This window comes from Aethina tumida, chromosome 3 (genome assembly GCF_024364675.1).
Source record: "Aethina tumida isolate Nest 87 chromosome 3, icAetTumi1.1, whole genome shotgun sequence".
Classification (NCBI taxonomy): domain Eukaryota; kingdom Metazoa; phylum Arthropoda; class Insecta; order Coleoptera; family Nitidulidae; genus Aethina; species Aethina tumida.
In genome coordinates this window covers 18,803,720-18,822,671 of record NC_065437.1, presented here as the reverse complement: position 1 = coordinate 18,822,671, position 18,952 = coordinate 18,803,720, and the positions used below count along the sequence as shown (strand labels likewise).

At 29.1% G+C, this 18,952-nt stretch overlaps 2 protein-coding genes across 3 annotated transcripts in view; one reads left to right on the top strand and one right to left on the bottom strand.

Moving 5' to 3' along the window:
• Window positions 1-18,952, top strand: part of LOC109593859 (acetylcholine receptor subunit alpha-like) — a 77,206-nt gene that overhangs the window by 28,530 nt on the left and 29,724 nt on the right. The window contains exons 2-3 of the mRNA XM_020008975.2: window positions 11,592-11,636; window positions 12,308-12,417. Of these exons, the coding sequence (XP_019864534.1) occupies window positions 11,592-11,636; window positions 12,308-12,417 (155 nt within the window). The remainder of the gene's footprint in view (window positions 1-11,591; window positions 11,637-12,307; window positions 12,418-18,952) is intronic.
• The window catches only part of LOC109593864 (troponin T), a 168,468-nt gene that overhangs the window by 140,884 nt on the left and 8,632 nt on the right, over window positions 1-18,952 (bottom strand). The window contains exon 1 of one of the 2 annotated variants that reach the window (XM_049965534.1): window positions 2,101-2,110. The exons of the other annotated variant lie outside the window; for it this stretch is intronic. The gene's annotated coding sequence lies outside the window, so the exon portion shown is untranslated. Of the gene's footprint in view, window positions 1-2,100; window positions 2,111-18,952 lie in introns of those variants that run through there. 2 annotated transcript variants of the gene reach the window in all.

The window sequence follows — 18,952 nt, the reverse complement described above, 5'->3', positions numbered from 1 at the left end:
ATTTGATAATTAAATTGTTGCAGAAAATTATTCTAAAAAAAGATTTCTATAGTATAGTAGTATAGAAAATGAAATGTCAAGAAGTATAATTTTAAATAATAAGTTTGTTAATCATAAGAGAAAAGTAAAATATCAGACAAAATAAATCAATATCTTGTTCTAACCAAAAGTGGGCAAAGGAGTAATTTATGACCCTACTGTATATGTTTATTAAAAATTTAATACAAAAGGTTCATTAATTTATTTATTTTATTTATTATTTAAAAATTTTTTTATTATTTTTTTAGAAATGGTATATGGGCCTCTTGTCTAGAAAAAGTATTATCTAGTCTATCTTAGTATTTATCCTTAAAATTTCTACATAAATTATGGACTATATAACACATCGTTCAATAAGTCCCGAGACTAACCTAGAAATGGTCCTAGTAGTACCAAACTGGCCACGTTTCTCTAAAGTACGAATCTTTACATAAAACATGTAAAAATTTTACGTCGATCGAACCACAAACAGCAGAGTTATCGAGGTTAGAGTAAAGTCACTTTGTAATTTGTTTGAAAAATGGAGAAAAGTGAGTTTCGCGTGTTAATAAAACATTGTTTTTTAATTGGTAAGAACACCGTAGAAGCCCAGCAATGGTTTGAAAAACATTACCCGGACTCCTCTTCATCCAAACCAACGAATTGTCGGTGGTATGCTGAGTTTAAACGTGGTCTTACGGACACATTCGGGTAGGCCATTGGAAGCCCTTGAGATTGCAGAAATGACACAGATATCTTCTGGAAGCGTATTTACAATCCTTCATGAAAAATTGAGCATGAAAAAAGTTTTTCCAAGTGGGTGCCGCGATTGCTTGCAAAGGCAAAATTGAACGAGTTGGGCTTTGATTTGCATCCCCACCCCCCGTATTCGACAGATTTAGCCACCAGCGACTACTGGCTCTTTGCTGATTACAAAAAAATGCTCCAGGGAAAAAAATTTGGCTCGAATGAGGAAGTCATTGCCGAAACTGAATCCTATTTCGAAGCTAGGATAAATCCTTTTATAAACATGGTATAGAAACGTTGGAACGATTGTATCATTCTAAAAGGAGATTATAATAATGAATAAAAATGATTTTTGAAAAAAAAATCTTGTTTTCGTTGTTAGTCTCGGGACTTATTGAACGATGTGTTACTATATAAATATAACTATTATATTCTATATAAATATACTAACTATTCTATATGTGGTATATAAATTAAAATAAAAAATATCAAAGGTCCGTTCTACCTCTAAATACCACCCCTTACTATTTGGACCCATCTTGGTATGCCAAAACTTTTTACATATAACGTGGATTTATTCTTTGATTTGGAGGTATCCGGATTCGTATTGATCTTCTATCACTAAAGATAGTCCAAATCTGCTTGTATCTGTAAACGTCATAGTATTCCTTCCACTCTTCATGCCTCAATTCTCTCTCCTGACATCAAACTAATCTCGCTGCAGGCTGAGGGGTAACTCTGAGAAGTGTGCAGTTTCGTATTGGGTCCGCTCATGCTTCTCTGATTAATAATCAACCTTCCCGGTGAGATGTCATACATCTTTGGTCAAGATTAAATGCTGCGGCCACGTCAACTTGTCTTGAGCCAGCCGGAAGCATTCTTACAGCATGATGTCGGTCAGCTTCTGATAAATGACGTCTCTGCATGATTTTCAGAAGAGGCAGAAGAAATTTGTTGTTAATTCTTGAACAGAGTTAAAATCAAACAGTATATTTAAATATCAACTGAATCTTAAGATGCGTTTTTTGTATAAGATTTTATTGTTTTCATTTTTTCATTTTTACTCACAAATAATCAACGCACACAGGGAGTAAAAAGAAATGTATGGTTAAATTTATATTTTGGTCGTGCTTAACTTTTTTCGTTTGAGTGTAATTAATTATTACTTATTTTTACCAGCGCATTCGCCATTTCTACAATCCTTCTTGTATGACATTCATTTAATGATTACAAAATTAAAAAGAGTCATTATTTATACAAACAAATACTCCAAACAAAAACAAAAAAGAATTCCCTACCTTAACAAACAAACAAAAAAAAACGATAATAAGTAAAATAACAACGGGGATTTTAGTCGTTCACCATTAACATGCTATACACATTGACATTTTTTTGTGTTACTTTTTACGTCGAATATTTGTCCTTTACAAGTTGGCAACGATCAAAATAATGACCCATTATCCTGTGTAGACAACAATGGCAAAATCTCGCATACACACAATCGTGTCGGGCCTTTTATTTTTTAATTGACTTTCGGTATCTGACTGTGTGACCGTGGCACACGAACCGAGAGAAAACATTCGCATTCCGAGTACGTGCCGCCATGAATTTTAAATCCGATTTAAACTTAAACGCTGATAGGATCCATTTTCCGTCGGATTCGATAATACGAATTGTCAAACGGTGTTTGAATCCGCACTCTTCTGGGAATCCAGGTGACGTTTTAGGCGGAAAAAGTATCGTGGGAATGGGACACCGTTATTCCCGCTATAATACATCACGTGTGCCACGCAATCCCGGACATTGTTCGGTGTTTGCCATGTTTACATGTTCTTCTATTGGCGAAGTGGACGGAGGTGACTGTTAAATGGGGCTCTAAGCGCATTACTTAGGACTGGCCCTCGTCAAAATTGCTGAAGTGTGCAAATATGTAGTGTAATATAATAAACTGCGGCAAAGGTGAAAGTTGGCAAATATTGTTTCATTCAACTAAAAACTAAATTATTTTATAACGTGCAGTTTATTAATATAAACGGATAATATAATATAAATAATCAAATGAATTATCATATCTCTAAATTTCATATAATTTTATTAAAACGTAAATATTTAAAATAACTAGAAATTCGTATGAATTGTTAAATTACAGATTTATAATTATCAAATTGGATACACACTCAATTTTGTGGATAATTCGTGAGTGATTTATGTCGATTTGCAATAGTGTATTTTAATTATATCACTCAGTTACAAAATTACTTTTGTCATAAATAAAATGACCAATATTGTAAAATGTAAATTGTTTAAATTGTAACAATTAACATAATAGATTTAGAACATTCAATTAATACTTAACATAAAACAACAGATGTATCTGAAAAGTGTAAGTAAACAATTGCTAATGCAAATACAAGCCATATTTTAAAAGGTTTATTATTTTTAAATTATATTAAATTGTACAAGTAATTACTCAAAGCTTTGGCAACATTAAAACTTTTATAATAATAATAATTATAACATAATAATTAATTTATCCTTAATCAAAAACTATCTAACGAATATAATTTATTAATTAGTAAAAATTCTCTTTGCTCTTTTCTTAATATACCCTTTATGTGTACCGTAATAAATTATCAACTACAAATTCCTAATTTTTATTTACAATGGAAGATCGAACGACAAGAGTTTGTATCTACTTTTATTATAAAATAATATAGCAAATATATTTTAACAATAAGTCGAAAACTTCACTAATTTGTTAAAAATATTAGTAATGTTATGAAAGGGGGGATATACTAGAATTATGTAATTACAAATGAACAAATTCCAGATAAAAAATTACATCTCAATTTACAAATGTTTAATATCAACAAGTTGCTGTCACCGTGGAACATTGACCGTATAATACCCTCATAAAATTTCCCACGGAATCTAATTATGAAATTGCTTTCAGTAATAGCCTTTTGCATGCTTGATGTATTGCGTGACTGAAAATGTAAGTTTATGGCTTTGGAAATTTCGATATCAGAAAATATTTCCAAGCAATGAGCATCACTATCCATTTCAAATAAATATCAAATCATAATTTGGTAAAATAAATAATTCACTTCTCTATGTCTAGTCTCATGGTGATCATCAAAATGATCCTGCTAGAAACAAATCATGACATTGCTAGAAACAAATTTTTAGTTTTGTTTTCTTTACTATTTGATTTTTACATTTTTACTTTTATTCATTTAAATTAACAAACGAAAATTTGTATTGTGAAACCTACTTAATACCACAGACCAAGATTAACTTAATTAAAATCATAGTGTACTAAATATGCTCAGATAATGACACAGAAAACTTATAGTACAATAATAATAAGTTTGAATAGGTTTGTAAAGGACTTCTATTGTCTTACATTTGGATTAGTATAGTGTCACTGGCTGTTATTAACTATAATTGGTTTGTTGTATCGTAGAGTGGCCAGAAGAGGCCAACCACGAAAGGAGTATGTTTTGAGTTTAGAGCTAATGGACGCTATATATAAATGAATTGCTATATAAAAGACCAAACATGGTGCTTATCGATTCGGAACAGCAAATTTGTAAAAATCACACCGACAAAATAAATCAATTAGAATGCGATGCTTGAATAAAAAACATGTGAAGTTTACTTTTACAAATTATGGCTGGATTCGTTTGACCGTTAGCGTCATAAATCTACTTTCACATCAAAATCCAGTGACCGTTAACAATGGGCATGTAGGTTCGGGAGCATCAATCAATCATAACAAATTTATAACGTGCCAAGATGACCACCAACAGTAACACAGAAGAGGTGGGGACGCCAATTATTGTCTCATCGATTATTTAAGTGGCGATGCACATAGTTTGAATTAAAACGTCCTCAAACACACGTCAAATATATCAACATATATTCAACTCCATTGTAAATCGTTATTTTGATAAAATCTTTAAAATTGCTTACGAAAATTATATAAAAATCCTTTGAAACTTATCAACAAATTGTATTACAATCAATTTCTTTTTATTTTTCTGTTATAACTTTAAATGCCTTATATTAATTTACTTATTAAAATAAAATACTGATAGTGAAAAAACATTTAAATTTATATAATACAAATACTCATCCATTAACATCCATAAATCGCAAATGTGGCATTTTGATAAATGTTTCATCAAACGTTATTAATATAAAAGCCATTATATAAATTTAAAAGGAAAACTTAATAAGACTCATATTTCAAGTGTAACTGTTTCGGAAAGTTCAATTTCATTTCATCTGTATATAAAGTTTTTTCTGACGCTTTTGCATAAAATAAACCTTCAATATGTAAAACAAGGGGGACGAGTAAAACTTTTCCACGCTTCATATTTTTCATTCTCCTGGTTCTCTAAGGTTTTTGTCTCCTTTATGCAGTTCAAATTCAGCTCCCTTTTATCGCCATCCATTAAGGTTTAGATAAGAATGGACCACTGCTTTGAAACACGAGCATCCAGAGAATTTAGCGACCATTTCGGATAATTACTGGTTCTCAGGAAATTGCGTATAAAAGTGAAATATTTTTCGGAAAACTTAGCTATATTGAAATATTCATCATACTCTCACCGTGTAATTGCGAATGAAATTATTCTCTAATAACTTTTGAATTAGATTTAACTACATAAAATTAAAATTAATATTCAATATAAACGTCATACAGTTCATGAAATGTTTATATATAAATCCTAATATTAATGAGTTTGCACAATCTATAAAATTATTGCAAATCAAATCATTTTGCCTAATAGGATTAATTAATTTTCCCTGTCTATTCAGCTTGCGTAAATCCTTCGAGATACATGCACAGATTAGGCTGAACCATTCCTTTAGACATGTAGATTGTTAGAAACAATAGTGTACCTTTAGCACGTCCATGTAAATTTGATTTAAATTTATAGTTTATCCTTCTCGAGGGATAATAAATGGCAGTGGGGTTAGGATCGACAAATAAGTTTATCGTTGAACGTGAAACGCCAGATGTCCATGGTTAGTAAGATCCGACACCGAAACCGAGAATTCCAACATACATATTGTCGGTTTCAAGAGACAGAAATATATTTGATAAATTAATTAATCAGTGAAAATATAATATAAGAAGACTTAATTTGGAATGACAAAAGCTTATTCATATTATGTTAATTGCTTAATGACCAAAACGGAATAGGTGGCTTCTAACAGATTAAATTTTAATTTAACAAATGATAACAAACAACTTTAATTATTTAACATCTAAACAAATTAAACGAACTCTGTAACTAATTCGATTAATTAATTTACTTTACATTTCTATTCCATTATAGTTAATTTAACGTTGTGACACTATTAAATATTTTACAGATTTGTAGATATAGTAATTTTATCATTATTCTATAGTTTTTATACATATAGACAATTGTATTTTTATCTCTATACCTCTTTATTTAAATTCAATCTTATCTAAACGCATTTGTTAACGATCAACAGTGGTTTATTAGCTTCATTAGTAAATCACTTTGATTAATGTGACAAACAAGATTAACACACACAGAAATTCATCCGATTGCACTCTATAATCAGTGTATCAACTAACATTTCTGATAAACCTAAACGATAAATTAACAACGTGTTAAATTTAAAATACGACAATTTGCATTTAGCTTTGATGTTGCAAAACATGGCAAATTAAACTAAAATGATATGGTGATAGGAGCGAAAATGTACGGACACTGGGTTAAGCGAAATGCCAAGTTGGAAGGTGTAAACTATCGATTTTGGGAGCGTGAACGTGATTATAAATACGACAACCTAATCTAGATGATATATTATAGTTTAAATTAATTAAACAAAATTTTCATCTAACATGCTAATATCTAATAATCCTAATACGTGTACATAGACTTCATTTTATATAAAGAGATAACCATTATGAATCTTTTATGGCCCTTAGCCGGGTTCGAGGATTTAGTGGATTGATTTTCACTGGAATAATTACCTATTTAAACTAATCTCCTATAAATTATATCATGATATAAAGACCAGATTATGGTGAATTTCAGCACGTTCAAGCGTATCCACTCAGTATTAATGGCAAATGAGTTTTGGGCTACCGAGACAATGCGTTCATTGCCTAAGCGATTCATTTTAGAGTTAATAGAGATCTTGTTGTTACCCTATAACTATTTATTTAACTTTTATATGGAATTATTTACGAATATATCTGACAAAATCTAGTCGGGACCAAGAAAATGATTATTTAATATTGTATCATTAATAGTCATATTGTATTTTTTTGTCATGGGTAATTATGATTGTGAAATGTTAGAGTATAGTATTTATTTTATTTGTGTTTAAATGAAGCAAATGCAGCTAAGTTTACACTGGACATGGTTTTAGGATGTAAAGTTTCGTATTATTATAGTAACAAAACAACATCAGCGAAACTATCCAGACTACGGTCGTTATATCTTCTTGTCGTGAGTTATAATCCCACTTTAGATTTACAGTTATTTTAAAGCACATAAATCTTTCTACAGACTATAAAGTATTCACCAAATGGTACCATTTGTACACATCCGTACAGACAACAAATATTAGCACTTGATTAGGCATTGTAATAATGATGCACAATTTATTATGAATCACTAAAACCTTTGTTATTAATATTTATTTTAATGTTTTGGTCAATGATAATAATATTATATTTATAATCAAATTTACTCTTATTTCAAAACTTATAATAATGGAAAATTGGTATATGTAACATAATTGTGCTGGTTAATGTTTGAAAACATATCATTGAAAATGTATTTAGTTTTTTATTTCCAAAAGTGAACATAATATCCTAATTAAATATAAATTGTAGCTTAGGAAGGATGAAAAGAGGATTACACAGATGTAATAAAACATTCAACGAGCTTTCGAATAAACCGTATTTTGTAATAAATGAGTAAAGTGTATCATCAAAGTTTCAAGTCAGTTTAAAATTATTTAGTTTATTTTGATTCCAGCATATACCAGAACATCTTAAACAAAGGCACTAATTGTAAGATTACAAAAAGTAAGAAAATTAATAAGAACAAAACTGCATTATATAGTTCTCTCTAAAATTAAAATTTTAATTCAATAGTCTAGAATAATTAACATTATCTTTGTAATATTTTTCAAGGTACTTCTTTTGTTTCAAATTATACCACCTATTTCAATTGTAAAAAATGTATATAAATAACAATTAATAACAATGATATATTTTTATGAATCGAACAACATTACATGATTTTGTCTCAATCACTATGTTTAAATTTAAATAACAAGGAGACACAAATCATGTTACCATGTTTCTATGCCATTCAAATTTTGGTGAATGCGCTCTCCCTATTCAGTCGACGAAATTTTCAAATTATTCGAAATTTTGTACTTATATATTAGAACTTAGCAATTACCAATTCTCCTGCTTCCGACAAAGCCATGAACAACAGCCTTAAATGACAATAAAGAACCTGCGTTATTTTCATTTAATTTGTGCACAAATTCCTCATCTTTCTACATAAGCTGGATTTGAGGATCTGAGAATATTTAAACAAACGTTCTTTAATGTTTTAGAAAGACGCTTTACGAAAAACGTTTATAAGATATTGAAATGTATTGAAATGCAGGGCTGAGATCCAAAGTCTTCAGATATTTATTACGTCGAGATTTATATGGAGATTTAACATAAATCTACTTGATGATAAAAGCAGGATTAGCAACATTCATGAACTTACTTCGAACTCTTTTTATCTGATTAAATTGAACGTATATAATATTCTGATATTATAATAATGACAAATAACAGACTTTGATACTTTACAAACCAGTAAATATATGAAAATGTAAAGAAATAATAATGAGAAAATAGAATATAAAAAAAATAATTGATTGAGTTTCAGTTACGACACAAAATTTGGTGTACGAAAACTCATATAAAACATTCTTTCAGTAAAATGGCCGTATTTATTCTATGTGGACCACTAGATAGATAATGATTATAAGAGAGCTCCTTGTATAAATAAGTGTACAGTGGTTTTGATTTGTGATTCTGAAAGTTTACATATTATAAAATATAAAATTGTATTTGCTGTCATAGAAAAATATTAACAATGAAAATTGTCTAATATATTTTAATTTTTTGTAAATAGCCTGAGAGACCACCATTAAAAAATACAAAGAAATTTGAATTTAAATGAAATCACATAAACAGCACAAATCCATAAAACTGTCCAGATATATATGCAATTTATTTCGATCAATTTAAAAGGGTAGACGCGCCTTTAAAAATGCACACACCGACGGCATAAAAATTGCCCAGAAATCGTGTATATTTAAATTTAAATACCTCTAGTGACACACTAAATATTAAATGAGGTCTTTTCGTCGTTTAATTTTAAAATAAAAAAGTTAATTTTCATGGCACGGCCAACGTAAAGCTTGGTCGGGTCGCAGTCGATAGTAGACACAGAGGTCGTAATCCGCACTAAATAATTCAGGCCGAGATGTACGCCGAGTCCCCGTGCTCCACTGGCGGTAAAGGGTCTCTGCAGGGCGCGCCACTATCCCGTTGAAATGGAAAGTAGATCATTCGGTCGTCCGGTTTTTAGTCTAAATTATTGAACACACGCTCCCTTATCACACCCGGAGGACCTCATAACTACAATTATGTTTACACATGTGATAATCTACATATCCACCTATAAGTAAAGTTTTGGGAACTTCTCTTTAAAGTTACCTTTGGAAAAAATTATTTTTCTTATGGGGATGCAAAAGATTACATTTACTGAACATAAAATATTACTTTTCAACTCGGAAACAAAAGCTTCAAATAATAAGTCCAAACCCTCAGAATGATCCATAAAAAGTGTGTGTTCAACAAAAAAGTATTTCATTTTATTAAAACTTGACTAGCTTGTTCTTACCTTATTTTATTCCAAGGCATTAACAACTGAACTACATCATTTGCTACGAAAACGTACTTACATATATCTTCTACGTTTCTGGAGTGTAAATGGAGAAATACTAAAATTAAACTCTCCCCAAAAGTTAATAAAAACGTTACATTTATTGTGTTTCGTCACAGAAAAGTGTAATATTTCGAACTCACATCTCATAGGTATATAGTAACGCAGAACATATTTATTTACCGAAATGAAATCTTTATAAAGAAAATTCAGACTGGTACTTATGAAAGATTGAAGTTTTATTACGATTTCAACAAAAGTTCAGAAATGCTTTTCATTTTGATGTCATTTTTATATTGTCATGTCAGGAGATGATTTTCCTTTGTCTTTAAATTATTCCTAAAAGAGATTTTATATTACTATATAGTATTAAGCAATGTTACTACTTAAAATACACTATTATTTCAAATAGAATAAATGTTGAAAAATAATATACAAATTATGAGTAAAATCCATACAAATGTTTCCAATGATATATTTATGTGTATCAAAAACAATACAGTTAATAATTGACTTGTTACAAATGATGACAAACTCATGTTATATTTTCGTATTTTAACATTTTTACATAAGCATGTAAAAAGGTATTCTTTTAAAAAAGATAGTGTTTTTATGCAATCTATGTAGCCTTTATTTTTGTTTTATTTAATGATAAATGTACATAGTCATCAGAGTATACTACAGCTGTTTCCCATACCCATAATCTGAAGAAAGAGAATGCAATACAATAAGATTATAACATATAAATTTACTAGTAATATAAAGAAATAATAATATAATTATACAAGATCAAGAACAAATAAAGTTAGTAAAGTGTTTTGGTATATTAATGTTTTAATTTTCATAATTTTGATAATTCATAGATGAATGATATTAGATCTTCATGTAATATGTAATTGGACATTAAACTAGAATAACATACAATATTAAAAATTCCAGAAACTGTATTTATCTAATTTCAATTTTTTTTTAAGAATAGAGCCTTTTTATTTAGACAAAAAACCGATATTTCAGACTGTTATTAATGCATAGGTTCGGAGAGTATGTTAACAAAATGAGGCAAAACCCTTGTGCAGTATATATCTACCACCGAAAGACACAAAGAAAGTTACAGAACGCCGAATTCCTTTGTATTTCTAGTATCGATAAAGCACAAAAATAGCGGAAAGAATGAGAGAATGGGGAAGTATTGGTTTATTCAATAAGTAACAGTTGATGTACATTTGCCTTGTTCAGAGAACAATGAGTTATTTAAAGGATTCTGCCGAAGCCTAATAAATATGTAAATGCTAGTTCCTGGTTGTTTGTCAGTTTGGTTCAGATCAAGATTTAAATAAGAAATATTATTTAGTAGGAGTGAACTTCAATTTTATAATTCAATGTACTATTCAAAATGAGAGGACGTGTTTCAAAATGTTGGATTTTATTGGAAATATGTGGACATTTTATTTGTATTCCGTAAATGCCGAACCTACATTTTTTACAATTATTGACAATCTACGATTAAATCAGATTGTACAATAAACCATTTCGCAAATAACAAAAAATCAACAATACGTATATTTTAACATTGATATTGAACTGCTTTATTGAAGTTTTAATCAAACTAAATTAGTTATCAGGATAAAAATATATCGGCAAATATCACTAAACAAGTTCTGTTCGCCAGAAAAATATACATATACATTTGAAATTGTTTTATTTTAAGAGACCCTAATTTTTATTGAATGTTATTGTGATTAATGTAAAATTTTCGTAAAACTACAGCATCTATTCGCAGTTCTAAATGGATTTTCTTTGTTTCAGAATTTAAAAAATCAAATAATGACAACGAATTTATGGGTTGAACAGGTAAGTACACATTTTTTAATTTTTAAATTCTTTACATTTCAGTATATTCAATCAAATTATTCAAAAATCAATAAATAATTAATTTAAAATTGTGAAAAACGGACCATTTATTACACGGATTTTGTAAAACCAACAATTTTGTATTCGTTAATAAAATATATTTGTTTGATTAAAACTTATATCCAAATATTAAAGATCACAAAAAGCATTGTTTGAATGTTATTTGTAACTAAACCCTTACACAAAGTATATTTTATAATTTATGAAACAGTTATAAATTGATTAATAAACATATGTTAAAAAAACATTATATTAACGATCCATTTGTCACAAATGTTTAAAATTGTATTGTATAATTTAAATTGATTGCTTTAAAAACTGTATCTACATATAGCTTTACATACGAGTTCAATTAAGTTAGGTGTATGAAATCAGTCCCCTAAGTAAATGGACCGACGTATAAATGATTTATAATCTGCCAACAATGGTCTGGGGTGGTCAATTAAATTATTACGTCTAAATGGAGTGTCAATGTATATGCAATTTTATTTTGAACTTAATTGCTTTTACAGATACATTTCGAAATGTACAATAATCACAAATTCCCCCAATTAATTTTACACAAAATAAACGAACAATTTATAATTAGTTTTTTTTTTGATATTTTACAGTCATGGTACGATTATAAACTACGATGGGAGCCTAAGGAGTATGGTGGAGTTCATATGCTTCACGTGCCGTCCGATCATATCTGGAGACCAGATATAGTGTTATACAATAAGTAAGTTGGTAAATAATTTCCTTTATGTGTGAGTGTTAACTTTCTATGTAGCTTGTTCGTAGAGAACTAAAATACTCTTTCAGATTGCTGTCCTACGGTTTAATTTATTTCAGCTTCTTTATTAAAAGTGTCCCGTCTCTTTCGGTTTGTAAATCAAGTCACGTCGAATAATTATTATTTTAAAAGTGTCACGAGCATTTCTAGAACAGGCGAATAAATTTTAAGGAAATTCGCGGAAATCACTTTTCGCTGTACTCCAAGACCATTTCCGTCAAGATTTGAATTTCAAATATACATATATTTTTACTTAGTTCGGAAAATATCCCCAAGAAATTGTTTTTGCCAAATCTTTGAGGCTAGCGGTGGAAGCGGTAATTTTAAAGCCAAAGGCGTTTCATAACTTCAAAGTGCTGTATGTAAAATAAAATTACTCATAAAATCAAAAGCGCAGCAACATTTTACACACTCTCACTGGAAAATGGAACACATTATTTTACAATTATATAAAACATTGGTTGCTTTTATATTAATAATATTTTAATTATTCTATATAAAAAATTTTATTGCAAAATTCTTTTGTGTTTGTTAATTTTTTACTTTACTGTTGGGTTTTATTCACAATGACAATAACAACTGCATCGCATACAAATAGTGTGTGATGCAATTTTAAATAGATGATATGATATGGAAGCTGAAGTGATGTATGAATCACGTTTTGTCGTAATATGTAACATCATTTGGTGTTTCCGAGTTCCGCAATAATGTCAAGCTGCACTTTACCACGGGCTAAAAAAGAAGTGGAAGAGAAAATTTTGTCATTTCATTGTTAAAATAGTTACTGAATGTGTAATGAGATATTAATAAATTAATTAATGTGCATTCTAATTGTTAAAAAATATTATAACGAATTACAAAATTTATTAGAATGTTTATAATACTAATTAGAGTAACATTAGAACAAAATTTCAAATAAATATTTTGCAACCATCACATTTAAATTCCTTCAAACTCTTTAAAATCCTATTTTCCAAGCCACTCTTGAAAAAGTGATATTTATTGACGCTGAAACTATGTTTCTCGTACTTTTTCACAGGGCTGTGGCAACTCAGTCTCGATTAACCAAACAGGAATATTTATGCACTGTACATTTAGCGTCTCGACTGAAAATGGAAAAACCAAATGAAATATGCAGTCGTAAAGTATCGTTCAGAATGTCAATGATTTAACGACTTTTTTTATAAAACAGAAATAAATACTAAATGGCATTTAATGTTGTTCTGCGATGTGAGTTACAATGGCAATTGTCGCCACGGCAAAAATGGCAATAATTCGTGACCAACATGTTTATGAGGCCAGGTCTTTTAGAGAAATATTTCGCTTCCGCTCGTATTTCATTGGATCTGGATAGTTATTTCGAGGCAGCTTGACGTCCTCTTCTGAGTAATTTACATTGTAATTTAGAATATTACATCGCTATTTCACCACCTCTTATGTGTCATAAAATTAATTTCAGTCTTTAACGACTAGTCGTAATTTATTACACAACAATAAACGTTTAGAGTAATTATTTCAACATCTTCCACTGAAAATGAGTAAATTTCCAGCTTGTTTGTATAATATTGTATACCACCACATTTTTATACATTTCATCGATAGATATCTACAAAGCGAGGATAATATCTTCTGGTTGGGGAAGGAAAAATATGAGGCAATATTGAGAAGCTGTGCTATAAACAACACAATATGGAAAGTGCACACTCCAATATTGATACGTTGAGAAAACGAATTTAGAACTTTATCCTTTGATCTCTATATCGGAAGTGTCGCCTATCCAAAGGTTCTGTGGAAAAGTTTCACGGAAAATAGTCCACACTCTTTGCGTACCCTAGAAAATGTTTTTTCAACAATCCGTTTTCAATAGAATACTTTATTTAGGTCACTATTAGAAAATCCTCTTAATTAGATGAAGTTTAATTCAACCTAATAAACGTGATAAAGCATTTGTGCAATGTGTAAAAAAAAATATAACTAATTTCTTTTACCTGATTTCTACTGCTGTGTTATTCTAACACATTATTATAGTATGACTTAAATATGAAAATGTGAATTGTTAGTTAAAATCTTTTTAGTATACATCATAACATAAATTTCCCATTTTCATTATTTTCTTGCCGAACAGAGGAAAAAATATGTAAACATTAATATTAAAATACTCTGAGATATTTCTAAATATCACCTAACTTAATTCTTATTGGGAAATATCTTTTTATGTAATAATAATTACTCATTTTAGTGAACTTAAGATTCACATTTATCACCGAATACATCGATAATATAATCCGCTTTTTACTTATAATAGTCCTTATTTGCTTTTACTGGTATATTTTTGTGGAAAATCTCAAGGGCATTAGCCCACTGTCTTAGAGAGAATCGTTAAATCTCCATTAATCTTGTTCGCGTTTGACAAAAACTGAGATGTGCGGTAATCGATTTTAGTTTAAACCATGATACGGTTTTTAGACGACATGTTAACAACACACTGTTATATGAGACTAAAAATGTACTTTTATTATTAAAATAACGTAACTTTTAATTGTCCAAATACAAAGTTTTAATCAATCTTATAAGACAAAGAACATTCTCGAAACAATTCGTCGGTGGTGAATTTCATATTTTACCCAATCAATGTTTTCAATTCAGAAAATTAATTATGCGTGCTTCCTCCCTTCCTTAATCATTCCCTGGCGCCAACCGAATTTTTACTTCAGTGTAATAAATTGGGTAATTAGTTCTGTCCAAATTCGATAAATTGAAATAAAGGGGTCCGTAGGGAATATTCGTGAGTGTTCGCACTTAGCTATGCACTACTGAGATCTCTGAGCCAGTCACTTAATGGATTATGGGAGAGCAAAAGGGTTCTGTTTATGTATTACTTCCTCTATAGAATCCTCGGAGTAAATTCATACGGAATTAATTCCTTTTGTGAATACATTTTTCTGTGCCGCTTTATTTAAATTGTATTAGGATTTGTTCAAGCATGATTAATTATATAATTTCAATAACTAATTGATTTGAATTATCGGATGTTGTTGCGCCACTGCATTGTACCTGCGTATGAATTCAGCTGCATGACTACAAGTTTTACGGAACTTTCTTATAAATTACCTTACGTGCCTTATGTGCTGCATACATTGATTTCACATTTAGATGTCTGGAAATCCTAATACAATGTACGTCCTGTTCCTTAGTTTTAAAAACTTTTATACCTATCCGAAACTAATAAACATTTGTCCTAATTTTTGATGTCTTAGACTCAAGTAAAATGTGCTCCCTTGTTTTCAACTCTCATAAAGTTTTGTTGCTGGAGCGGACTAAGTGATTTATACGCTGCGTAGTGAAAAATAATACTTTACAGTTAACAAATGTACGTAATGTTCGTTAAAGCCAGAAGAGAAACCTTTAGCAACAACAACAACAACATATTACTTGCAATTTGCTTTAATTTGTAAATATTTAAGTGATTTATATCTTTGGTTTGCTTTCTAAAATAAAAACGTTAGGACATAATAATGATTAGAAACTGTTCTGAACTGTGGTTCAATCTATATGCATTGTAAGCCAAAATAATATTTATCTTAAGAAATCATACAAAATCACAATTAAAAACTGCAGAGTCCAGTAAAATTCTATCGCATTACTGAAATTAATCGATACAAAACATTTCCTGTTTATTAAATACGTTTCTTAATATCATTGCTTTTAGTACATTTCATCTCAAAAGTCTAAAAATATATCACACAAAAATATCCAATATCTTTTTAAAAATAGTAATAATAAAGTGAAGTACATTTGAAATCTTTTAACAATTCCTCGAATATAATCTTTCTATATTTATTTCTTCATAATGAAATTTAAAAGATCTAAAACCAATATGAATGAAATTAATTTTATTATTTCCAGATGTATTTTAAATACGAGATTATATTACATATTTGCATTGTGTCATATTTTTCTGCTTTTTAAAACTAGTAAAATTTTTATTTACTCTACGATATTTGGCGATTGATCCGAAATGTTACAAAGTTAACTAGGGGATGCAGATGTTCCTTATATCTGAGTAAAAATAAAATGTAACCAAATATTACGTTTCGCTCAGTTTGCGACACTTTTGTTATATCTTGTAATATTTTAACATGTCAAATATACAACCACATCAGCTTTTCGTTCATGCGAATGTTTTATATATTTGTATACATTGTTACGACAGTTTTATTTTAGAATTCGTGAATTATTTGTTGTAATATCAGAAGCATATTCTATTGACAAGAAATATATTTCTGATGCTTTATTTGGTAAATAAGAGAGTTTGGTAAACTTAGCTGTTTAACTAGTTCTGTGACAGTAACATCACTGAGTACAGAATACTTCATTAAAGTAACATAAAAAAGTTTTGTTAAAATATTTGCATAAACTGCTTCGTTTAATGAAATGTGCTTATTAATATTAAGAACAGGAAAAGGAACAAATAAGCCGTAAACAAAATTAAAAAATATATAAAACGAAATATAAACTAATCATAAAAAAGTATCCTTCATATAATTCAATTAATAAATTATATTTAAATTTCCCTAAATTTATCACTACACAAAAATAAAAAATTAGTTATGCAAATGAGATTATTTCAATAATTCAGACTTATGCAAATTTTATCAGGTTTAGTTATATTAATGACACCACGAGATTAACCCCGTCGCAATATTAGTACGTTTGTCGTGTGACACTAACACGATTAGTGACAATAACGCAATTTCTCGTACGAAATTTCTCGAAGTGCACGTATCTCGTTAGTTTACAGTGTATACGTTATAATCTCTAAGGAACTGATTAAACTTAAATTGTGCTTGTATGCAAAACTTTTTAATTTTTAAAATAGAAAAATTCATTAACTTAAGATCTTATTAACTTTGGAATTTAATTTAAGTATTGTTTTGTTGACGGTTTTAAAGGAAATTTTTAGTTCCATCATTTATATTCAAGTCATAGAATTGGAGAAGTTAATGAATGGATTCATTGTGAAACTTTTAATGTTACATAAAAAGAACTTGGGAAACTTGCACTCTTTAATAGATCATAATTTTGTAATAATTAAACTTAACCGATATTTTCTTGAATATAAATTATTGACTTTAAATACTTTTTCAAAATTACAATTCTTTAATTTATTTATATTTGATTATTGAGACAAATTAATATTGTTTATACACAAAAGTATACGTTAGAAAATAGTTGTTAATTGTTGTTTAATAAGCTAATATCAAAAAAATTCGTTGGATAATAGTTTGATTAAGTTGAATATATTATGTATACATTGTTTACTTTTTTATTCCAAAATAAAATCAGGTATAATATAGTTGTTAAGAATTAAGGAATTACACTTTAATAATAAAGAGACAATAACTGCATGAAAGTCTGTATCACATTTTAAATGTATTTTACAAAAAATCTATACTATACCGTACGTAAAAAAAAACAAAATTAAATATAATACTCTGTCTTTGAAATAATAATAATATGATGAATAAAAATATTGTAGAGTTAATAGTTTCAAAAAGGTATTTCACCAATTTATATTTTATAATTGCCAAAATTAATAAAATCCAAATTAAGTAAAATATTCTAATCCATAGGTAAAATAACTGTCACTTTAATTACAGTCAGAAAATTGAAATGGAACGATTTATAACGCCTGTCATGGCGCAGGTCGCTACCAGCCAGAAACATGTGTAAAACGTTACAGGTCACCTCCACTTCCGAACTTAACGAACCCTTGTTCGAATTACCTTAGCAAATTGTATAAACGAGTGGGGCTAGTAATTAGTTTTAAAGTCCCGTTTTATATGCTATTCAAGAACTTTCAGGGTTACAAGTTACAAAATTATTATAAATGAGGTGTCATTGTCTCAGTTAGTTCCTGTTTGCACTGACTAATTGGTATCTAGTTACTATAATATAAGACAAATCAGTGCAAATTTACTTGGCACTAAGTTGCTGTATACAACAAATTTTATGATTAATTTAGCCACATATTTGTAACTTTATAATTAATAAATCAGTGTTAGTGTGTAGGTTTTTCGGACTGTTGAATTTGATTGATATTATCTGACGGATCGTTTAATTATTAATCCATACGAATTTAAATGGAGATATAGGGCTTAAGTTATTTATCAGTTAGCTCGCAGTTCTTGCTCAAAAAATCGTTCCTGATGTATTGTATCATAATAACACGCCGATATTTTCCTTCAAATTGAATTTTCATTCTGCATTGTGGTCGGTTGCCCGTTTCGCTTTCCATCGAAGTCATGAATATAAATTAATACAAAATACGAACTTCGGCTTTGTATTTTATCGATTGCATACTCTTGGAAATTACCACAATTCTAACTGAAACTGGGCCATTTGATTGGAACTGTTTACCATCATCATTTTTATATTCTGGAAATATAACTTCCTATTTGATACGACTCAATAATTTTCA